This window comes from Somniosus microcephalus, chromosome 1 (assembly GCF_052327205.1).
Source record: "Somniosus microcephalus isolate GS21.2 chromosome 1, FLI_Smic_1.0, whole genome shotgun sequence".
NCBI lineage: Eukaryota > Metazoa > Chordata > Chondrichthyes > Squaliformes > Somniosidae > Somniosus > Somniosus microcephalus.
Window position 1 is genome coordinate 74,178,320 of NC_140987.1, and position 25,214 is coordinate 74,203,533.

Sequence of the window (25,214 nt, forward strand, 5' to 3'; positions counted from 1 at the left end):
TCCGCAGCTCCAGCGCCGTAATGCGGTCTGCCAGTAGCTGCAGCTGGATACACTTCCTGCACACATGGTCGTCAGGGACACAGGAAGTGTCCCTGATTTCCCACATAGCGCAGGAGGAGCATACCACGGGGCCGAGCTCTCCTGCCAATTTATTGACAAAATACGCTGGTCTTAAACTATCAGTTCAAAACACTAGTGCTTTGTAAAAGTATCTAGCGCACTCCTCTATTGTAACTTTAATGGAATGTATTCCAGTTTTTAGTATTTCACAACCAATTAAAAATCTGTATGATCTATTATCCACCTTTTTAAATATCAGTAAAAACATAGAATCATAGAATGGTTACAGTACAGAAGGGGAGCCATTCGGCCCGTCGAGCCCATGCTGGCTCTCCAAGAGCACTTCAGCTAGTCCCACTCCCCCGCCCTTTCCCCGTAGCCCTGCAAAACTTTTTCCTTCAGGTACATATCCAATTCCCTTTTGAAAGCCACGATTGAATCTGTCTCCACCACCCTTTCAGGCAGTGCATTCCAGATCATAACCACTTGCTGTGTAAAAATGTTTTTCCTCATGTCACCTTTAGTTCTTCTGTTAATCACTTTAAATCTGTGTCCTCTGGTTCTCAACTCTTCCGCCCATGGGAGCAGTTTCTCTCTATCTACTCTGTCTAAACCCCTCATGATTTTGAACACCTCTATCAAATCTCCTCTCAACCTTCTCTGCTCTAAGGAGAACAACCACAGTTTCTCCAGTCTGTCCACGTAACTGAAGTCCCTCATCCCTGGAACTATTCTTGTACAAGTAAATCTTTTCTGCACCCTCTTTTAAGGCCTTCACATTCTTCCTAAAGTGCGGTGCCCAGAATTGGACACAATACTCCAGTTGAGGCCGATCCAGTGTTTTATAAAGGTGGTTCATAACTTCCTTGCTTTTGTACTCTCTGCCTCTATTCATGAAGCCCAGGATCCCGTATGCTTTTTTTTTTAACCGATTTCTCAACCTGCCCTGCCACCTTCAACGATTTGTGCACATATACCCCTAGGTGTCTCTGTTCATGCACCCCTTTAGAATTGTACCCTTTAGTTTATATTACCTCTCCTTGTTCTTCCTTCCAGAGTGTATCACTTCGCACTTTTCTGCGTTAAATTTCATCTGCCACGTGTCCGCCCATTCCACCAGCCTGTCTGTCCTCTTGAAGTCTATCAATATCCTTCTCACTGTTCACTATACCTCCAAGTTTGTGTCACCTGCAAATGTTGAAATTGTGCCCTGTACACCCAAGTCTAAGTCATTAATATATATCAAGAAAAGCAGTGGTCCTAGTACCAACCCCTAGGGAACACCACTCTGTACCTTCCTCCAGTCCGATAAACAACTGTTCACCACTACTCTGTTTACTGTCACTTAGCCAATTTTGTATCCATGCTGCCGTTGTCCCTTTTTATTCCATGGGCTTCAACTTTGCTGGCAAGCCTAATATGTGGCACTTTATTGAACACCTTTTGGAACTCCATGTACACCACATCAACCGCATTGCCCTCATCAACCCTCTGTTACCTAATTTAAAAAGCACAATCAAGTTGGTTAAACATGATTTGCCTTTAACAAATCCGTGCTGGCTTTCCTTAATTAATCCACACTTGTCCAAGTGACTGTTAATTTTGTCTCGGATTATCGTTTCTAAAAGCTCCCCACTACCGAGGTTAAACTGACTGGCCTGTAGTTGCTGGGTTTATCCTTGCACCCTTTTTTGAACAAGGGTGTAACATTTGCAATTCTCCAGTCCTCTGGCACCAGCCTCGTATCCAAGGAGGATTGGAAGATTATGGCCAGTACCTCTGCAATTTCCACCTTTACTTCCCTCAGCATCCTAGGATGCATCCCATCCGGTCCTGGTGACTTATCTACTTTAAGTACAGCTAGCCTTTCTAGTACCACCTCCTTATCAAGTTTTAGCCTATCCAGTATCTCAACTACCTCCTCTTCCACTATGACTTTAGCAGCATCTTCTTTCTTGTTAAAGACGGATGCAAAGTACTTATTTAGTACCTCCGCTATGCCCTCTGCCCCCATGCGTAGGTCTCCTTTTTGGTCCCTAATTGGCCCCACCCCTCCTCTTACTATCTGTTTACTATTTATATGCCTATAGAAGACTTTTGGATTCCCTTTTAGGTTAGCTGCCAATCTATTCTCAAACTCTCTCTTTGCCGCTCTTCTTTCCTTTTTCACTTCCCCTCTGAACTTTCTATATTCAGCCTGGTTCTCACTTGTATTCTCAACCTGACGTGTCATACACCCCCTTTTTCTGCTTCATCTTACTCTCTATCTCTTTCGTCTGGTTTTGGTTGTCCTTCTTCTCCCCCTTGTGGGAATGTACCTCAACTGTACCCGAACCATCTCTTTAAAGGCAGCCCATTGTTCGATTACAGTTTTGCCTGCCAATCTTTGATTCCAATTTACCTGGGCCAGATCCATTCTCAACCCACTGAAATTGGCCTTCCTCCAATTCAGTATTTTTACTCCAGATTGCTCCCTGTCCTTTTCCACACCTAGTCTAAACCTTATGATGCTGTGATCAATGTTCACTAAATGGTCCCCTACTGACACTTGCTCCACTTGACTCACCTCATTCCCCAGAACCAGACCCAGCAATGCCTCCTTCCTCATTGGGCCAGTAGCGTACTGATCAAGAAAGTTCTCCTGAACACAATTCAGAAATTCTTTCCCCTCTGCCCTTTACACTATTACTATCCCAGTCTATATTAGGATAGTTGAAGTCCCCCATTATCACTACTCTATAGTTCTTGCACCTCTCTGTAAATTCCCTGCAAATTTGCTCCTCTATATCCTTCCCACTAGTTGGCAGCCTATAGAAAACACCTAGTGGTGTTATGGCACCTCTCTTGTTTCTGAATAGAGGTGCCTGAATTTGCGGTCAGACGGATGCATGCAAAGCGCAATAAATCTACACACCTACCTGATGGTTCTGGATCAACGGAGACTCGCGCCCCAGGGCCTCTACGCGTAGGCCTGCGTAGAGGCCCAGGTGTGCATGTGGTTCTCAAGCATCCCTGGATCATGTGGGCTGGCCCAACCATTCAGAAAGGGGATTCCCCTTCTGCTTATGGGGATTCCATTTACGTATGGAATCGCCATAAGCGTAATAGGAATCATCCAAAAAATACATGCAATTTTTTTTTTTAATTCAAGGTTGTGTACATGTTTAAAATTAATTAAAATACAATTGCATTAACATTTAGCAAAAATTAAATTTTTTGAAATATAAATTTAAACATTTTTTAAGGGGCCAAAAAAACACACTTTTACAAGTTTTTGAATGTTAAAATGATTTAAAAATATTTATATAATATTTATTTTCACCCTTGCGCTAGTAAAAGGCCTTGCGCCTGCTTTTATCAGGCGTAAGAGTTTCATGGGCATTCGCTGGGCAAATAGCCTAACTCTCTGCCAGTGGATGTCCATTTCCCGGGGATGCGGAGAATCTGTCAAGAAGATTCTTGACAGTTTGCAAGTTCCTGGTTTTCGTGCATGTGCAGCCCATGCCTAAACCCGGAACTTGCGAGGCACTTACGGCTGTGTACGCAGTCATAGGCCACGGTAAATCCGGGCCATTGTTTGCATAATGCAAGTCTAAATTGCCTCGTTTCTGTCCACTTGTTTCTTTTTCCAATTTCCCCACAAATTCACATGCTAAGACAATGTTGCATCCAATTTCCAACCTCCTTGTTTTGCTAAAGATCAAAAATGGTCAACCTCTCTCATCACGAATGGGAACAGACAATTCAGCAGATCACTTTTCTCGTATTGGTATGCTGCAGGCCTAAGAAAGTAGTGTTGAACTGCAGCTTTTCATCTGGCATATCTCAACTTTAAGGATTAGGGAAAATGCTAGTTTAATGGTTCCAAAGTTTAAAAAAAAAAAAAAAAAATCAAGATTACCCAGTATTTTTTAGGTAAATTTAGTGTCGGTGTAGAACAAAGCCAGAAGAGTACCAGGTTCAGTCCACAGTCTAAGATAGACAATTTACATTGGGGTGCTACAATTGGCAATAATGTTTGGACTTGGGCTGGAGATGTTTCCTGCTTCTGATTGCTATTCAATTCTTGATGGAAAGTGGGCATATGCAGACATTATGACCGGTCTGACTCCGCTGTCACATTCCCTCCCCATGGGTGAGTAGCTTGTGCACACACCCAGTCTGAGATTATACATGAAGCATGGCCATTTGGGCAAGGTACCAGAGGGTCCTTGATACCCATAGGCTAACGTCTGAGTCGAGGGAAAAAATTAGAGGGATTTTTTTTCTCTTTTACATCAATGCTGGATTGGATTGTTAATCTTTCAAGAACTACATAGGCTTTGCATGGAAATTTAATGTATCTTTAAGGACTAGTACAAGCATAGTGTTTTTTTGCACTTGATAATGTGTCTCTTTTGAATTTTCATTAAGCTGACTTACTGCCAGAGTTAAATTAAATTGCGGGCTACGACCAAAAATTAAATTAATTTCGCTTGAAGCCCATTCTCTGTTATTTTTAATCATCTCTGTTGCCAGCCACAGCAGGAGAGATGCTGGTGGTTGTGGTTGATATCCTGGCTGCATTGCTTCCCCTCAATAGCTGGGGAGGGCGCAGGTGGCCTATAGTGAGAGAGAGGGAGCCACAGAGCAGGCCCGCCCCCACCGTGTGGCTCTGCTTCAGCGATGCATTGCAGATAGAAGCCCAGGATAAAGCGGAGTCGCTGTCATGGGGGAGGAGGCAGTCTGGATCCAGCGAGTGGAGCCTTTGCAAACAGCGTGGGAACTGTGACCGTTCCTTCTCTCCCTCCTGGCCACGGACCTCCAGTTGAGGACCATTGATCTACAAGATGCACTGCAGCAACTCACCAAGGCTTCTTCGACAGCACCTCCCAAATCCCCGACCTCTACCACTTAGAAGGACAAGGGCTGCAGGCGCATGGGAACACAACCACCTCCAAGTCACACACCATCCTGACTTGGAAATATATCGCTGTTCCTTCATCGTCGCTGGGCCAAGAAGGTGGCTCACCACCACCTTCTCGAGGGCAATTATGGATGGGCAATAAATGCTGGCCTTACCAGCGACGCCCACATCCCATGAATGAAAAATAATTATTGTAATTAAACTGCACCATTGGTGTTGGTGGAATTTGAATGGCAGTGTCACATTATAACATTCTACAGTGTTCCAGCTGAAGTTTGTCCTTACTCTGTGATGTATTCCTGCCAGCTAGCTGCTGACAGCATTAGAGCTGCTGCATAGTTTCCCTTGTTTTGTGCCAATTGGGGAAATTATCTCTTTCGTCAACTGACCTGTAAAACATTCACTTCATTACCTTTTTTTTGACTGAATTTATATTTTTTTAATTATTCAGAACACTATTCAGAGTTTATTCCAATTGGAAGAAGAGTACAAGAACGAGCTAGCTAAAGCTGATGAAAAATTGTCAAGAGAGGGAGAGGCATGGAAAGAGCTACTGGCCAGATTAAGCTCTGAAGTGCCTGAAGAATCAACAGTGTCAACGAGCTTTGGGAAGCTACAGGAAGAGAATCAAAAGCTATGTGAAAAACTTGTGTTGTGGAGAAGTCATTTCATGGTACTTTATGCATTAGATTTTGTAAAGACAATATTTATTCATAAATTTAATAAACCTTCTGTGCATTATGGTCTAAATTTCAAAAGCAAAATACTACAAATGTTGGAAATCTGAAATAAAATCAGAAAATGCTGGAAACACTCAGCGGGCCAGGTAGCATCTGTGGAGAAAGGAAGGTAGGGTTAACGTGTTGAGTCGATCACCTTTTGTCAGAACTGCCAATGGTTCATGAACCTGAACCATTAACTCTGTTTCTCTCCCCACAGATACTGCCTGACCTGCTGAGTGTTTCCAGCATTTTCTGTTGTGATGTAAATTTACTTTTGTAATATGGTTGCCCAGTAGGGGGGAAGTGTTCCTTTTTGTTTCATAAATCTTTAGCTTTAGTTGGTTCTGAAGTTGAATGTGACTCAACTTCATTGGCATTTAGTGTCACAGTGGGTATTAAAGTAAAGGTAAATTGGTGAAGGGCAATCCTAGAGATTTCAACATATTGTCAATGCTTTTAAGTCAGTCTGTATTGTGCTTGGTAAATGTTTTGACTCTGGTCAGGAACCAACACTGGCATTGTCTACTGATAAAGTATAACTTTGAAGTGTAGAGCCTGTTCAAGTTTGAACAGCAGGGTAGCTAATTTGTTGGAAAGAAATAGAAGATAGGAGCAGGAGTAGGCCATTCGGCCCCTCGAGCCTGCTCTGCCATTTAACGAGATCACGGTTGATCAAATCTTCTACAATATGAATGTTCCATGCAGAACTTATTTCAAGAATATTGAAGATCCTACCTAATATAAGTGGACTGGTATTATATTCCTTCTATTGTTTAATTTATCCCCCACATATATTTATCCTTTTGTCTCTGTCCTCTGAGGTGAATTTGGATCAAAGCATTTATATTGCCGGGTAGGTTTGGAGACCACTTGCATTAAGATTTGCGCAGCACAGTTGCTCTAAAGTCACATTTGGTGCCTTGGACCTTTCCCAGTGTCTTGGAAGGGCCTACAGGCTAGCAATTGCTTGCCTGTATGGGCGAACTGAGCACTTGCCTACTTGCAGCCAGGTGAAGTTAATTACCCTAATGACAATCAGTAACCAATAACCTTGGAAGGTAATGCTGCAATATGAAGAGTATTAATTGACAGTATTTTCAGATTTCCATATATGCTGTGGTCTAATCAATATGGAAAGCTTGAGAAAAGCAATAGATGAAAGGAGCTAATCTAACTTTTTTTAAAGGTGTAAAAATATTCCAGTAAAGTGAATGGTAGGTATCTGCTCCCATCCTGTTTGTTTTACGACCATGCCTTTTTTTTTCTTGTGTTTCACCAACAGATTGCACTGAGCACTGTGCCTCACAGTGTGAAGAACCATCAGAAAATTATTACTAAATGTGACGTAGACCTAGCAGAAGAGAAAAAGAACAACGAAGATTTGCTCGTACAGTTGCAGACTCTGAAGAAGCAAATCTCTGATCCAGCTGAACTGGAATTAACATCAGAAGAGAAGAACTCTGAAATAAGAAGGCTTTCCACTTTAATTGAAAATAAAGAAAACCACTTGCAGGTTTGTCTTGTTTCCTTTAGAATAATTAATTATCAGGGAACTAGAAGGCTGTAATTCAAAGACTTTTACAGCTTTCAGCATTTAATTGTGCATTGGATCCAAACTCTAGTTCAGCCAGCACCATGCATTGGTATTTGTTAACTAACTTGCTTTTATTTTTTTGCAGAAGCATTAAAACTACATTAATGTCAATACTGAAAGTGAAATGAATAAATTTCCAGTATTCATTTAATAGCAAAGTTCCTTTTGTGTATCTTGGTGGAAAATTGAGTAAATTGATGGATTGTGGAAATCTGTCAAGCATAGCTATTGGAGCATAGTATTAGATCAGAGGAAGAGACTTAAAATGTTGCCAAAAAGAGTAGTAAGCCTGAGGATTGTAAGAATTCAGCAATGGAGGACCAAGAAATTGATAAAAGGAAAAAAGAATGAGAGCAAACTAGCGAGAGACATAAAAGCAGACTGTAAAAGCTTCTATAGGTATGCAAAAAGGAAAAGATTAGCAAAAGTAAACATGGGTCCCTTACAGGTGGAGACAGGAGAAATTCTAATGGGGAATAAGGAAATGGTAGAGTAATTAAACAAATACTTTGGGCTGGATTTTGACAATGGGGAGCTTTTGGAGGCGGGGCTCCCACGTGTCTGGTTTTAGTCCCGCCTCCATCGACTTCTGGCCAACCCACACACTCTTCCCTTGATTGACCTTATTAAACCTGCCCAGCGGGTTAAGCAGGCCAATTAAGGGAAAGCCAGTGACAGAACGTCAATGTATGACAAATCACCGATCAAAAAATTGACATGAAATGTCATCGTTTGGCAGCTCTGTGAAGCTGTCAAACACTGACATCCTCTGTTGTTTGATGAGTCCTTGTATTCAAGACTCATCAAACCTAACTGCTGAGCAGAAATCTGATGGCTGTTGCATTGGAGAATGCAGCAGCCATCTGTCCTCTCTGACGGTGAGATGCGGGAGTCTCCGGTTCCCCAACTATTGAAGCCTGCAGGAAGAAACTAAGGTAAGTAAACATTTTCTATCACTTTACACTAAGCTCACATATTTAACTCTCCACACTTGCACCCATCACTCACTTCTACAGCGCGCTTTTGGAACCCGGTGACCCTGGCGGGATTTCCCGACATTGGGAAGCCTGCACTTGCAGGGGTAAACATAGAAGATAGGAGCAGGAGTAGGCCATTCGGCCCCTCGAGCCTGCTCCACCATTCAATGAGATCATGGCTGATCATCCAACTTCAGTACCCTGTTCCTGCCTTCTCTCCATATCCCTTGATCCCTTTAGCCTTAAGAAATATATCTAACTCCTTCTTGAATATATTTAATGAATTGGCCTCTACTGCCGCCTTTGGTAGAGAATTCCACAGGTTCACCACTCTGGGTGAAGAAATTCCTTCTCATCTCTGTCCTAAATGGCTTACCCCTTATCTTTAGTGTGGAGATGCCAGTGTTGGACTGGGTTGGACAAATGTAAGAAATCACACAACACCAGGTTATAGTTCAACAGCTTCATTTGAAATCTCAAGCTTTCGGAGCGCTGCTCCTTCGTCAGGTGAAGTCACCTGATGAAGGAGCAGCGCTCCGAAAGCTTGTGATTTCAAATAAAGCTGTTGGACTACAACCTGGTGTTGTGATTTCTTACCCTTATCTTTAGACTGTGACCCCTGGTTCTGGACTCCCTGACCATCGGGAACATCCTTCCTGCATCTAGTCTGTCTAGTCCTGTTAGAATTTTATAAGTTTCGATGAGATCCCCTCTCATTCATCTAAACTCCAGCGAGTACAAGCCCAATCGACCCAATCTCTCCTCATACGTCATTCCTGCCATCCCAGGTATCAGCCTGTCAGAGTTATACAGCACAGAAAGAGGCCCTTCGGCCCATCGTGTCTGCGCCGTCCATCAATCCCTGTCCAGTCTAATCCCATTTTCCAGCATTTGGTCCATAGCCTTGTATGCAATGGCATTTCAAGTGCTCATCCAAATGCTTCTTGAATGTTGTGAGGGTTCCTGCCTCTACCACCCTTTCAGGCAGTGAGTTCCAGATTCCAACCACCCTCTGGGTGAAAAAGTTCCTCCTCAAATCCCCTCTAAATCTCCTGCCCCTTACCTTGAATCTATGCCCCCTTGTTATTGACCCCCCTACTAAGGGGAAAAGTTCCTCTTTATCTACCCTATCTATGCCCCTCATCATTTTGTACACCTCAATCCGGTCCCCCCTCAGCCGCCTTTGCTCCAAGGAAAACAACCCCAGCCTGTTTAGTCTTTCTTCATAGCTGAGGCGCTCCATCCCAGGTAACATCCTGGTGAATCTTCTCTGCACCCTCTCCAAAGCAATCACATCCTTCCGATAGTGAGGCGACCAGAACTGCACACAGTACTCCAGCTGTAGCCTCACCAGCGTTTTGTACAGCTCCATCATAACCTCCCTGCTCTTATATTCTATGCCTCGGTTATGAATGCAAGTATCCCATATGCCTTTTTAACCACCTTATCTACCTGTTCCGCTGCCTTCAGGGATCTATGTACATGTACACCAAGGTCCCTCTGACCCTCTGTACTTCCTAGGGTCCTACCACTCATTGTGTATTCCCTTGCCTTATTTGTCCGTCCAAAATGCATCACCTCGCACTTTTCCGGGTTAAATTCCATTTGCCACTTTTCCGCCCATCTGACCAACCCGTTTATATCGTCCTGTAGCCTGAGGCTTTCCTCCTCGCAATTTACCACCCCACCAATTTTCGTGTCATCTGCGAACTTACTGATCATACCTTTTACATTCTCATCCAAATCATTTATGTAGATCACAAACAGCAAGGGACCCAGCACCGATCCCTGAGGTACCCCACTGGACACAGGCTTCCAGTCACAAAAGCAACCTTCGACCATCACCCTCTGCCTCCTGCCACTCAGCCAGTTTAGGATCCAACGCGCCAAGGCACCCTGGATCCCATGGGCTCTTACCTTCTTGACCAGTCTCCTATGCGGGACTTTGTCAAAAGCTTTACTGAAGTCCATGTAAACCACATCCACAGCATTTCCCTCATCCACACACCTAGTCACCCCCTCGAAAAATTCAATCAGATTGGTCAGACATGATTTACCCTTGACAAAGCCATGCTGACTATCCCCGATTAATCCTTGCCTCTCCAAGTGGAGACTAATTTTGTCCCTCAGAATTTTTTCCAATAATTTCCTTACCACAGATGTTAGGCTCACTGGCCTGTAATTCCCTGGTTTATCCCTGCTACCCTTCTTGAATAATGGTACTACGTTAGCTGTTCTCCAGTCCTCTGGTACATCCCCTGTGGCCAGAGAGGTTCTGAAAATTTGTGTCAGAGCCCCTGCAATCTCCTCCTTTGCCTCATACAACAGCCTGGGATACATCTCGTCCGGGCCTGGGGATTTATCCACTTTTTGGCCTGCTAAAACCGCTAGTACCGCCTCCCTCTCGATGCTAATATGTTCAAGTATGTCACAGTCCCCTTGCCCGATTTCTATGTCTACATCGTCTTTCTCCATAGTGAACACAGATGCAAAAATTCATTTAAAACCCCGCCTACATCATCTGGCTCTACACACAGATTGCCACTTTGGTCCCTAATGGGCACTACCCTTTCCCTGGTTAACCTCTTGCCCTTAATATACTTATAAAACATCTTAGGATTTTCCTTTATTTTGCTCACCAGTGTTATTTCATGGCCCCTCCTCGCCCTCCTAATTTCTTTTTTAAGTATGCCCCTGCACTTTTTATACTCCTCTAGGGCTTCCTCCGTCTTTAGTCTTTTGTAACTGCCAAAAGCCCCCCTTTTTTTCCAAATGCATTTTTGTATATCCCTTGTCATCCAAGGTTCCCTTTGCTTGTTGGTCTCACCCTTGACCTTTACAGGAACATGTTGGCGTTGTACTCTCTCTATTTCCCTTCTGAAAGCCTCCCACTGTTTTGATGTGGATTTTCCTATAAGCAGCTGCTCCCAGTCCACTTTGGCCAGATCCTGCCTTATCATATTAAAATCAGCCTTCCCCCCCCAATTTAGAACCCCTATGGTGAATCTTCGCTGCACTCCTTCCATGGCAAGAGCATCCTTCCTCAGATAAGGCGACCAAAACTGCACACAATACTCAAGGTGTGGTCTCACCAAGGCCCTGTACAACTGCAGCAAGACATCCTTGTTCCTGTACTCGAACACTCTCGCTACGAAGGCCAACATACCATTTGCCTTCTTAACCGCCTGCTGCACCTGCATGCTTACCTTCAGCGACTGGTGCACAAGGATGCCCAGGTCTCGTTGCACTTCCCCTTCTCCCAATCTATTGCCATTCAGATAATCTGCCTCCTTGTTTTTGACACCAAAGTAGATAACCTCGCATTTATCCACGTTCTATTGCATCTGCCATGCTTCTGCCCAATCACCCAACCTGTCAATCATCCTGGAGTTTCTCTGCATCCTCCTCGCAGCACACACGCCCACCCAGCTTTGTGTCATCTCAAAAAAATTCCAGTAGATTAGTCAAGCACGATATACCTTTTGTAAATCCATGTTGACTTTGTCCGATCCTGTCACTGTTTTCCAAGTGCTCTGCTATTACATCCTTTATAATGGCATTTTCCCTACTACCGATGTCCGGCTTACCGGTCTGTAATTCCCCGTTTTCTCGCTACCACCTTTTTTGAATAGTGGGGTAACATTAGCTACCCGCCAATCCATGGGTACTGTTCGAGAGTCTATCGACTGGGGATAAAGAGACTGTAATCCCCTTCCCGCCTCGGGGAGGTGGCTCCCAGCGCAGGTCGGGAACCCGCCTCCTGGGAAGATGGCACGGAGGTGGTTTTGGGGTGGGATGGGCACCCGCCCCCAGATTCTGCCATTTTCCCGGCAGTCCTGCCTCCCCAGGGCTGGCAAAACTCCCCCCCCCCCCCCCCCCCCCCCCCTTTGTGTCTGTCTTCACGGAAGAAGATGCAAAAAAACTTCCCGGAAATAGTGGAGAACCAAGGGTCCAGGGAGAATGAGGAACTGAAAAAAATTAATAATAAAAAAAAAAAAAAAATAGTACTGGAGAAATTAATGGGACTGAGCCAATATATCCCCATGACCTGATGGCCTTCATCCTAGGGTTTTATAAGAGGTGGCTATAGAGATAGTGGATGCATTGGTTGTCATTTTCCAAAATTCCATAGATTCTAGAACGGTTCCTGCGGATTGGAAGGTAGCAAATGTAACCCCACTATTTAAGAAAGTAGGGAGAGTGAAAATGGGTAACTACAGACCAGTTAGCCTGACATCAGTAGTAGGGAAAATGCTAAAATCTATTATTAAGGATGTGGTAAAAGGGCACTTAGAAATTAATAGGGATGGGCAGAGTCAACACTGATACATGAAAAGGAAATCGTGTTTGACAACTTGTTAGAGTTCTTTGAGGTTGTAACTAGCAGAATAGATAAGGGAGAACCAGTGGATGTGGTGTATTTGGATTTTCAGAAGGCATTCGATATAGTGCCACACAAGAGTTTATTAAACAAAATGGGATTGGGGGTAATATACTAGCATGGATTGAGATTGGCTAACGGACAGAAAACGAAGAGTAGGAATAAACTGGTCATTTTCAGGTTGGCAGGCTGTAACTAGTGGGGTATCTCCAGGATCAGTGCTTGGGCCTCCGCTATTCACAATCTATATCAATGATTTGGATGAGGGGACCAAATGTAATATGTCCAAGTTTGCTGATACAAAGCCGGGTGGGGAATATAAGTTGTGAGGAGGATGCAAAGAGGCTTCAAGGGGATATAGACGAGCTAAGTGAGTGGACCAGAACATGGCAAATGGAATATAATGTGAAGTTATCCACTTTGGTAGGAAAAGTAGAAAAGCAGAGTTTTTTTTTTAAATGGTAAGAGATTGGAAATGTTGGTGCTTGTATTCAGAGGGACCTAGGTGTCCTTGTACACAAATCGCTGAAAGTTAACATGCAGGTATAGCAAGCAATTAGGAAAGAAAATGGTATGTTGGCCTTTATTACAAGAGAATTTGAGTATGAGTAAAGACTGTGGTGTATGTGCCTTTAAGAGCCCCTGTGTACTGTAATGGCCACTCGGGCTATATAAGCCTGTATAGTGTCTTGTATCTGTTAGTTCACCTCCAGACTTTGTTCAGTAAACACCTGTGAAACCAACTCCTGCATTCCGTGTCTCCATTAACACACGGATACAACAGTGGCGACGAATTGGAAACGAACTTACCTGCAATTCGGCAGCACCTCAAGGAGATCGATTCCTCAGATGAAAGTCGAAGAAAAACAAGAAAGAAAAAAAAAACTGTGGTTTCACCAGCTAGCCGAGCTGGTGGCAGGTACTGCAATAATCCTTCCTGGGCGGTGGGCTGGGGCTCCATCGGCTGGCTCTGCAGCAGGGCCGAGCAGCGGAGGCAAACAGAGACAGAGGGTGGAGCACTCGGGAGACGGCCGGCGCTGCAAAGCAGGTCAGCGTTCGGACCAAGCAAAGGGAGGGGAAAGTCCCAGAGAGTCCGGCGGGAACGAGTCTCCACCTATTAAAAATACCTATGTAAATAAAAACCGCGGAGAACAGCGTTGTCAGCAGCGGCGGGGAGGCGCCATTTTTTTTCTGCGGGGAAGAAAGGAAAGCGCGGGAGGCGCCTTTTTTTTCAGGATGCCCAAGACTGGCAATATTACTGATTTCGATAGCGATATGGAGGATTGGACCACATGTGGAAAGAGTGGAGGTATATTGCACAGCGAATGAAATAGAGGATAATAAAAAGGCATAATGGGCGCAAGGACATACGGGCTGTTACGAAACTCAATCACTCCAGCCAAACCGAAGGACAAGAATTTTAAGGAGATTGTTGATACCATACAGGAGCACTTAAACCCAACACTGCTGCTGATAGCGGAACGATTCAAATTCTTCAAGAGGAATCAGCACAAGAATGAAAGTAACGCTGATTACCTCACCGAATTAAGGAAGCTGTCAAAGCACTGCCAATTCGGGGCAGGACTGGCAGATTCTCTTCGAGACAAATTCGTCTGCGGTCTCCTAAGTGAAGGAACACAGAAAAGGCTACTTTCTGATAAAGATTTGACACTGGACAAGGCTTTCATACGAAGCAGCCGCAAGAGGAGCTGCAGAGATACAGTAAAAGCCACAGGACTTCGGCACCCATGAAATGACACAGGGTTTCGAGAGATGTTATCGCTGCGGCAGATCCACCCATGACCAGAGGGACTGCTGGTTCAAGGACAAAACATGCAGGCAATGCGGAAAGATTGGACACATTGCACGTGTATGCCGATCTGGAAACACAAAATCCAGGGACAGGAAAAAAATTAATAAGGAAAAGTACAGAAAGGTACAAATGATGACGGACAGTAGCTCCGAAGACCAGAAGAGCGATAGCGACGCCGGAAACAAGAGACTAAGCTGTCTCAAATTACATAATGTAATTGCCAAAGAAGATTACCAGACCATTTGGGTTACCCTCAAGATAGCGGGGTCCCCAGTTAAAATGGAGCTAGATACAGGATCAGCTCTGACCGTCATAAGTCGACGGGATTACGAGCGGCTATTTCCGCATATACCTTTTGAAAGACACATCCATTATCTTGAAAACATATACGGGGCAGAAAGTATACCCCAAAGGGAAAATAAGGGTGCCTGTTGTATACAACGGCAAGGAAATACAGAAGTTGTATTTATACGTTCTGCAAGATGGTGGTCCACCGCTGTTGGGACGTGAATGGATCAGGAAGGTACGTTTAGACTGGCACTCCATTCAGGCACTGACGGTGACCAGTAAGAAAAAAAATGATGATGACGTCATACCTGAACGATTAAAAGACATCTTGGCCAACGCCAAGGAAGTATTTCAACAGGAACTAGGAACCTTGAAAGGCGCCACCGCCTCAATAAAAGTGGAAGATGTGGCAATTCCCAAGTTTTTTAAGGCAAGGCCGGTGCCATACGCAATTCGTCCAGCAGTCGAGGCAGAGCTGGAGAATTTGGAAAAGGCAGGCGTATTATCCAAGACAGATTGGAGCGAGTGGGCAACACCCATCATCCCGGTCATGAAGAAAACGTTCAATAATGATAAATCTGAAGAACAGAGAAAAATTCGCATCTGTGGGGACTTCAAGGTGACTGTAAACCCGGTCCTTCACACGGTACAGTATCCTCTTCCGAGGATAGAAGATATTTTCGCCTCACTATCCGGAGGGAAAAGTTTCACCAAAATTGACTTTGCACAGGCATATCTACAGATGGAGGTTGAAGAGGCCTCTAAAAAGTATCTCACGATAAATACACAAAGGTCTGTACCAGTACAATCGACTGGTTTTCGGAGTAGCATCAGCTCCAGCTATCTGGCAGAGAGCTATGGAGCAAGTCCTCCAAGGGATTCCGGGGACTCAATGCTACCTAGACGACATCCTTGTAACAGGAGAAAATGACAACGAGCACCTTGCCAATTTGGAGCAGGTGCTCACTAGGCTGAGAGAACGGGGCCTATGAGCAAATCGCCCCAAGTGCGAATTTTTCCAAAATCAAATATTAATTATGTGGCCACAATGTGATAAGGAAGGCTTGCATAAGTCACCTGAAAAAATTGAAGCGGTCATAAAAGCCCCAGCACCTGAAAATGTCTCACAATTAAGGTCGTTCCTGGGATTGATAAATTACTATCATAAATTTTTACCGAACTTGTCAACTCTTCTGCACCCTCTTAACGCACTGCTACAAACGGGAGTAATTTGGAAATGGAGCGAAGACTGTAAACGTGTCTTCCATAAATGCAAGGGCTTAATCACGTCCAAGGAAGTTTTGGCTCATTACAACCCATCACTGCCAATCAGACTGGCATGCGATGCATCCCCTTACGGCGTAGGAGCGGTATTATCGCATAGATACCCTGATGGCTCGGAGCGGCCGATAGCTTTTGCGTCACATTCATTGAACTCAGCTGAGCGTAACTATGCCCAGATCGACACGGAAGCACTCGGCCTGGTATGGGGAGTGAAGAAATTCAACCATTACCTACACAGACAAAAATTTACCTTGTTGACTGACCATCAACCCCTCGTCTCCATATTCAACCCTAAAAAGGGTGTTCCCATTATAACCGCGCAAAGGCTACAGAGGTGGCCCCTTTTCCTAGGGGCACACCAATATGACATAGAATACAAAGGATCAAAACAGCATGGGAATGCTGATGGTTTATCGCGCCTACCGTTGCCAACGGTAGAAGAGGCACCTACAGTGGACCCAGTGGAGATGTTCCACTCAACCATAGTGGAATGTTTACCAGTAACAAATTCTGCCATTGAAAAGGAAGCGAGAAATGACCCGACTCACGAGTCTACGATTTAACGGTGAAGGGATGGCCAGCACATGGCGAACCACTGTTGCCAGCATTCTCGCAAAGAAGAGAACAGTTGTCAGTGTGCCGAGGAACCTTGATGTGTGGATCCAGAGTGGTGATTCCACCCAAACTCCAGGATAAAGTGCTAAAGGAGCTTCACGAGGGGCATCTGGGTGGAGTGAAAATGAAGAACCTAGCCAGAGCGTTTGTGTGGTGGCCAGGTATCGATGGAGACATCGAAGAAATGACCAAGAGCTGCCTCGGATGCCAGAAGGTCCAAAACGCCCCACCACAAGCCCCTCTACATCCATGGGAGTGGCCCTCATCTCCATGGCAAAGGGTACACATCGACTTTGCTGGTCCATTTATGGACTCAATGTTCTTAATCGCGGTTGATGCACACTCCAAGTGGCCGGAGGTAATAAAGATGTCCTCCACCACCACGGAAAAAACCATCCCAGTATTAAGGACCATATTTGCCAGGAATGGGCTGCCTGAACAGATCTGTTCTGATAATGGACCGCAATTTGTGTCCGAAGAATTCAGGAAGTTCCCCAAAAAAAAACAAAAAAAAAACAATGGGGTTAAGCACTACACGTCCGCCCCATACCATCCTGCCACCAATGGATTAGCTGAAAGGTTTGTCCAGACCTTCACGAAGGCCATAAAGGCCATGGGTAATGAAGACATAAATCTACAGCATAAGGTAGATAACTTCTTGTTTGCATACAGGAATGCAACACATGTTACAAACGAAACTCCCGTCATGATGTTCTTCAATAGAAGCCTAAGATGCCGGCTGGATTTGATCAAGCGAAACATCAGAAGGGACGTAGAGAATCGGCAATTTCAAGGCATGAATGAAAGGCCAACTAGAACCTTCCAGATAGGTCAACAAGTTTTGGCCCGGGACTACCGTACCGAGAAATGGCACCCTGGAACTATTTGCACACGACTAGGACCGCTGATGTATACCGTGGACATTGGAGAAAGCATAATAAGGCGCCATGCTGACCAGATCATAGTCATCCGAAAAGGGACAACCTACACCACAACTCTATACGCCTAATGATGAAGCAGAGATACCCATGGTATCTACCTCCGATCCGGTGATACTGGAACCAGATGAACCCGACACTGGCATTCAAGCCGATTTGACCTTGCCAAAAGAACCTACTACACCACCGAGGCGTTATCCGGACCGAGTCAGGAAGCCTCCAGAGAGACTGACTTATAATTGATTAACTGCAACAAATGTGTAGATTATTGTTCTTGTAACATGTTAATTAATGATTACTTAAAATGTTATGTACTGGTTGTCTAAAAGGGGAGGAATTGTGGTGTATGTGCCTTTAAGAGCCCCCTGTGTACTGTAATGCCGGTAATGGCCACTCGGGCTATATAAGCCTGTATAGTGTCTTGTATCTGTTAGTTCACCTCCAGACTTTGTTCAGTAAACACCTGTGAAACCAACTCCTGCATTCCGTGTCTCCATTAACACACGGATACAACAAAGACGTCTTGCTGCAATTTTACAGGGCCCTGGTGAGACCACACCTGGAGTATTGTGAACAGCTTTGGTCTCCTTACCTAAGGAATACCACAGCAAATAATAATTCTAAAAGATCTAAGAGCGTTAAAAAAACAAGCTTGAAGGCTTTGTGTCTTAATGCGAGGAGCATTCATAATAAGGTGGATGAATTAACTGCGCAAATAGAGGTAAACGAATATGATATGATTGGGATTACGGAAGCATGGTTCCAGGGTGGCCAAGGCTGGGAACTCAACATCCAGGGGTATTCAATATTCAGGAAAGATAGGCAAAAAGGAAAAGGAGGTGGGGTAGCATTGCTGGTTAAAGAGGGGATTAACACAATTGAAAGGAAGGATATTCGCTCTGATGATGTGGAATCTGTATGGGTAGAACTGAGAAATACCAAGGGGCAGAAAACGTTAGTGGGAGTGGTATATAGACCTCCAAACAGTAATGCGGAGGTCGGGGATGGCATTAAACGGGAAATTAGAGAAGCGTGCAATAAGGGCACAGCAGTTATCATGGGTGACTTTAATCTACATATAGATTGGGCTAACCAAATTAGTAACAATACTGTGGAGGAGGAATTCCTGGAGTGTATACGGGATGGTTTCCTGGACCAATATGTCGAGGAACCAACTAGCGATCAGGCCATCTTAGCCTGGGTATTATGTAATGAGAGAGGATTAATTAGCAATCTTGTGCGAGGCCCCTTGGGTCGGAGCGATCATAATGATAGAATTCTTTGTGAAGATGGAGAGTGAAATAGTTGACTCCGAGATTAGGGTCCTGAATTTAAATAAAGGAGACTACGATGGTGCGAGTTGGGTACGATTGATTGGGGAATGTCACTCAAAGGGTTGACGGTGGATGGGCAATGGCAAACATTCAAAGATCGCATGGATGAACTACAGAATTTGTTCATCCCAGTTTGGCATAAAAATAAAACAAAAAAGGTGACTCAACCGTGGCCAACGAGGGAAATTAGGGATAGCATAAGATCCAAGGAGAGGACATATAAATTTGCCAGAAAAAGCAGTAAACCTGAGGATTGGGAGCAGTTCAGGATTCAACAAAGGAGGACAAAGGGATTAATTAAGAGGGGGAAAATAGAATACGAGAGTAAGCTAGCAGGGAACATAAAAACTGACTGTAAAAGCTTTTATAGATATGTGAAGAGAAAAAGATTGGTGAAGTCAAGTGTAGGTCCCTTGCAGTCAGAATCAGGGGAATTTATAATGGGGAACAAAGAAATGGCAGACCAATTAAATACATACTTTGGTTCTGCCTTCACAAAGGAGGACCCAAATAACCTCCCAAAGATGTCCGGGAACATAGGGTCTAATGAAAGGGAGGAACTGATAGAAATCAGTATTGTTAGGGAAATAGATGGGATTGAGGGCCAATAAATCCCCAGGGCCTGATAATCTACATCCTAGGGTACTTAAGGAAGTGGCCCTAGTGGCCCTAGAAATAGTAGATGCATTGCTGGTCATTTTCCAAAATTCAATGAACTCTGGAACAATACCCATGGAATGGCGGGTAGCTAATGTTACCCCACTGTTCAAAAAGGGTGCTAGAGAGAAAACGGGGAATTACAGACCAGTAAGCCTGACATCGGTAGTGGGGAAAATGCTAGAGTCCATTATAAAGGATGTAATAGCAGGGCACTTGGAAAACAGTGACGGGATCGGACAAAGTCAACATGGATTTACAAAAGGTAAACGTGCTTGACTAATCTACTGGAATTTTTTTGAGGATGTAACTGGTAAATAGATAAGGGAGAACCAGTGGATGTGGTGTATTTGGATTTTCAAAAGGCTTTCGATAAAGTCCCGCATAAGAGATTAGCGTGTAAAATTAAGGCACATGGGATTGGGGGCAAGGTATCGACTTGGCTAGAGAACTGGTTGGCAGACAGAAAGCAAAGAGTTGGAATAAACGGCTCTTTTTCCGAGTGGCAGGCAGTGACTAGTGGGGTACCGCAGGGATCGGCCCTTGGACCCCAGCTATTCACAATATATATTAATGATCTGGACGAGAGAACTAGATGTAATATCTCCAAGTTTGCAGACGACACAAAGCTGGGTGGGCGTGTGTGCTGTGAGGAGGATGCCGAGAAACTCCAGTATGATTTGGACAGGTTGGGTGATCTGGCAGATGCAATATAACGTGGATAAATGTGAGGTTTTCCACTTTGGTGTCAAAAACAGGAAGGCAGATTATTATCTGAATGGCAATAGATTGGGAGAAGGAAGTGCAACGAGACCTGGGTGTCCTTGTGCACCAGTTGCTGAAAGTAAGCATGCAGGTGCAGCAGGTGGTTAAGAAGGCAAATGGTATGTTGGCCTTCGTAACGAGAGGGTTTGAGCACCGGGAGAAGGATGCCTTGCTGCAGTTGTACAGGGCCTTGGTGAGACCACACCTTGAGTTTTGTGTGCAGTTTTGGTCGCCTTATCTGAGGAAGGATGTTCTTGCCATGGAAGGAGTGCAGCGAAATTTCACCAGGCTGATACCTGGGATGGCAGGAATGACGTATGAGGAGAGATTGGGTCGATTAGGCTTGTACTCGCTGGAGTTTAGAAGAATGAGAGGGGATCTTATTGAAACTTATAAAATTCTGGCAGGACTGGACAGACTAGATGCAGGGAGGATGTTCCCGATGGTCGGGGAATCCAGAACCAGGGGTCACAGTCTAAGGATAAGGGGTAGGCCTTTTAGGACAGAAATGAGGAGGAATTTCTTCGCCCAGAGTGGTGAACCTGTGGAATTCTCCACCAAAGGTGGCAGTAGAGGCCAGTTCATTAAATATATTCAAGAAGGAGTTGGATATATTTCTTAAGGCCAAAGGGATATGGAGAGAAGGCAGGAACAGGGTGCTGAATTTGGATGATCAGCCGTGATCTCATTGAATGGCCTACTCCTCCTATCTTCTATGTTTCTATGAAGGATATACTTGGCATAGAGGAAGTGCATCGAAGGTTCACCAGACTGATTCCTGGGATGGGGGGATTGTCCTATGAGGAGAGATTGAGTATACTAGGCCTATATTCTCTGGAGTTTAGAAGAATGAGAGGTGATCTCATTGAAACATACAATATTCTTACAGAACTTCACAGGGTAGATGCAGGGAGGATGTTTCCCCTTGGCTGGTGAGTCTAGAACTAGGGGGTCACAGTCTCAGAATAAGGGGTTGGCCATCTAGGACTGAGATGAGGAGAAATGTCTTCACTCAGGGTGGTGAATCTTTGGAATTCTCTACCCCAAAGGGCTGTGGAGGCTCATTCGTTGAGTATATTGAAGACAAAGATCGATAGATTTTTGGATATTAAGGGAATCGAGGGATATGGGGATAGTGCAGGAAAGTGGAGGTGAGGTGGAAGATCAGCCATGATCTTACTGAATGGCAGAGCAGGCTCGAGGGGCCAAATGGCCTATTCCTGCTCCTATTTCTTATGTTCACCGTCTTTTGTAATTGTTCAGTTATAGTTTCTGATATTTGAGAACTTTCTGCAAGATAGATGAGTAAGAGTGCAGATATTTAGGAGAAACTCATCATTCAGCTGGTAGAAAGCACCTGAGCATAGAGCTCTATCCAAAGGCATGTTCTCAGAAATTGAGAATCGTGATCTTCCTCAATTACCTGCTGCATAAATGCCCCACCCATATATTAATCCTCTTCTGGTGTTTTTTTTTAATCATTTGTAGTAGTGTCAATTCTTGGTGTCCCAGCTTCTCATTTTACTTATTTCAAATTAGTGTCTTCAAATCTTCCAGCATGAAAATGGGCCATTTGGCACATCAAGTCTGCGCTTGTGTTTATCTCCACAAATCAGCAGTCTAATCCTACTTTCCTGCTCACTTCCTGTACTCTTTAATTTTCGCAAGCAACTTTTGAATTCACCTTAAAGAATTCTTGGATGACTCTTCAATAATTTGTAGGGAAGAATTCCACATTCTAAATGATTTGTATATTTTTTAACCTTCCCTTTAATTATTTTTTGGATTATTTTGTGAACCTTTTAATACCTGATATTTTACAGATCATGATGAACTTTAGATGGAATCAAGTTTGCAGTCCAAATTTAAAACTAATTTGTACAAACAAGAAAGTCTAGGTTTGATGCCTGTTAGTTGATATCAGTCAAATCAGCAGCTGAGATTTTACATTTCTACAGTAACCTAGGATGCACCCCATCTGGACTGGGTGACTTGTTAACTTTGAGTGATGCCAACCTATTTAGCACCTCCTTTCTATCTATTTTTATCCTATCCAATATCTCTACTCCTCTACTGTGACATGTAGGGGGGCATCCTTTACCGGGTTTACGGTAATTTACCTGGTCAAGTAGCCTTTTTTTCCACTGCACTGTGACCAATACCAATCAGCGGTTTCGAATCGCAAAACCCACCCTTCCAGTTCTGACTGGAGGAACTTATAATTAATGATATATTAAAAACGGACAAATGGTTTGGATGCAAGAAAGTCAAACTTTATTAACTAAATAAACTACACCACATGTTCTGCCCTCGCAACGCGCTTCTATGCAGAGCTAGACAGATAGCGAACAACTCGATATCTTCCAATAAAATCACAAGGCTTGACTTTTCTTGTAACGCTTTACTGAACGATTCTAATTGTAAAACTGAAATACAACACAGAAATGGAAGCACACATTAGTATACAGGCGCATAACTGATATGTATACACAGATTTAGGTACGCCTGAGCAACACAGTACATTTAGTAAACTGGGAGGCATTCTCTTTAAATTAGCCCTGTACATAGTGTATGAAAATACAGCTACGAGTTAATCAGCGAGACAGAGAAAAGTTACAACTAAACATTTTCTACAACATGCAGTGCACATTAATCATCCATAGCATTCTAAAATACTTACAGACAAACAATTTCCAAGACTCAAGCATGGGGACAATACAACTGCCCGGAGCCTGTGCTGCTGTAGGAGCACCGTGGTGTAGGTCTGTGTCCCAGCGAGGACTCCACGAGGACTACGTAGCAGTCCTGTGGGGAGCGTGATGACCTCATCACGCTCGGTAGCGTTGTCCGCGCTTGGGGCGTCACGTGATGCGCGTGGTCGCGTTTCTGGCCGTGGAGGCCGAAGTCGGGAGCGGGAGCTGGAGGCCAGGCTGAGCCGATGCTTGCCGCGGGAGCGGAAGATCGCGTCGCTCCCGGCGGCTGGTAGATGCGGCCGAAGACGCTAGGCCGGGCTGTGCCGGCAGCCTTTCTGGAAGGCCGAGTCGGGCCGGCAGCCGCCTCACGCACGTCACGTCGTACGTGCCGTGACGTCGGCACGCTACGTTGTACGTGACGTGACGTCAGCACGCTAAGGCGCGTCTTAAAGGGGCAATGGCCCTAAACGGTGAGTTAAAGGGGCAACGTCCCTAACAGGTAAGTTATACATATTTAAGTAGGTTATGTACATACAGTCAGGTTAAGTTAGAGGGAGAGACAGCACACCACACGATCAATGTAATCACGGTAAAATTGCTTAGATAGGGGAGGAAAAACGGGCATAACGAGGGAAAACGACTAAAATGACAATTCTAACAAAATCCCACTTTACTCCCCACCCCTATGCCTATCCTAAGTTGCCTTGTGGAAGGTCAGAAAAATATATGCTCACCACTATAATGCCAGCTCCGTGTCCCACGAGATCTTCACTGTGAAGTAAAGAAACACCCCAGTGTTTTAAAAGTAAACTGCTGGTGTTCTTACTACTTCAGACAGACTCCCACGCTGTAGAGGGCACACGGAGGCAAGCCAGAGAGAGAGAGGCCTTCGAGAAGCTATCTCTATATAACCCAATTTTTGGGGCCGAAATGTTCCCGCCCACATCCGGAGTTTTCTGGGCTAAAACAAAGGGATCCAAACCGTCCACTTGTCTGGGATGGGTGATTCAAACCCATCCATTCTTAAACTGTTCCTTTTCTTAGTCTAAAAAGTCTCTTCCGTAGTTTAGGTGTGTTTCATTGTGTGTGATGGGTTTTGAATGGAGTTGAATTACTATATAAACAGAAACCCATTCTCTTGTCATTGAAACCGCAGTCAAGTGGTTTTAATCCCTTGTGCAAACATCCTTGTAAATAAACACCGATTGTCTCTGGAGGGAGGAGGAAACTCCCCTTTTGATTGACAGAATTTGACTGCCAACTTTGATCCTCCCCCTTTTCACAGACATACACGAGCTGCTTCCAAGTCCTTTGTCCTTGGCCATGCTTTTCTGACGGCCATTTTTATCCCTGGGCAATTTACCAAACTCAAGGGTACAATTTTTAATAAAAATGTACTCTTAAGGTGTGCGATTTTTTACAAAGTTCTTTGATTCCGGTGTTGTCCAAGTGCTGCTTAGCTCACGGGCTCCTTAACGCAGCCTTTTGCGGTTCTGGGCACGTTTTAAAACATTGTCCAACCCAGAGACAATTTAAACCACGCAAAGTCTTTGCCCACGATGTGGATTAATATTTCCCGATCTTCGGGGGCTGAGGGGATTTTGCAAACCCCTACAGACATTAACTTCATCCTCTCTCTTTTGTGGAGGCAGATACAAAGTACTCGTTCAGTACCGCAGCCATACCCTCTGCCTCCACAAGATTTCCTTCATTGTCCCTAATCGACCCCACCATTCTTTTAACTATCCTTTACTTTTTATGTATTTGTAACAGATTTTTGGTTCCCTTTGTTACCCATTGATCTTTTCTTATGTTCTCTTTGCCCTTCTTGTATCCTTTTTACAATTTCCCCACACTGTGTTCTGCCTGGTTTTGAATTGTATTCTGTACCTGACATTTGTCATAAACCTCCCTTTTCTGTTGTATTTTAATCTCTCTTTCCTTTGGCATCCAGGAAGCTCTAGCTTTGGATGCACCATCTTTCCTCCTTATGGGAATATGCTTGGTTTATAACTGAACTGTCTCCGCCTTGAAGGCCTGCCATTGCTCAGTTATCTGCTTAACCATTCCCTTGTTTAACCAAGGAAGGAATTATTAATGACCGTTTAATTGTGAATCTTCTAAAAAGCTATTAAAATTATCCCACAAAGATGCTGGTCAGTCTTTTTTTTATCAGTCAGAACCTGT

At 44.3% G+C, this 25,214-nt stretch overlaps 1 protein-coding gene across 4 annotated transcripts in view; it reads left to right on the forward strand.

Annotated features, from left to right (window-relative positions):
* The window catches only part of cenpe (centromere protein E), a 196,134-nt gene that overhangs the window by 151,471 nt on the left and 19,449 nt on the right, over positions 1-25,214 (forward strand). For all 4 annotated transcript variants that reach the window (XR_015077704.1, XM_085983096.1, XM_085983075.1 and 1 more), the window contains 2 exons: positions 5,418-5,639; positions 6,971-7,201. Coding sequence is in view for 3 of the 4 variants with exons in the window: in XM_085983096.1 (XP_085839222.1) it covers positions 5,418-5,639; positions 6,971-7,201 (453 nt within the window). In the remaining variant the exon portion in view is untranslated. The remainder of the gene's footprint in view (positions 1-5,417; positions 5,640-6,970; positions 7,202-25,214) is intronic.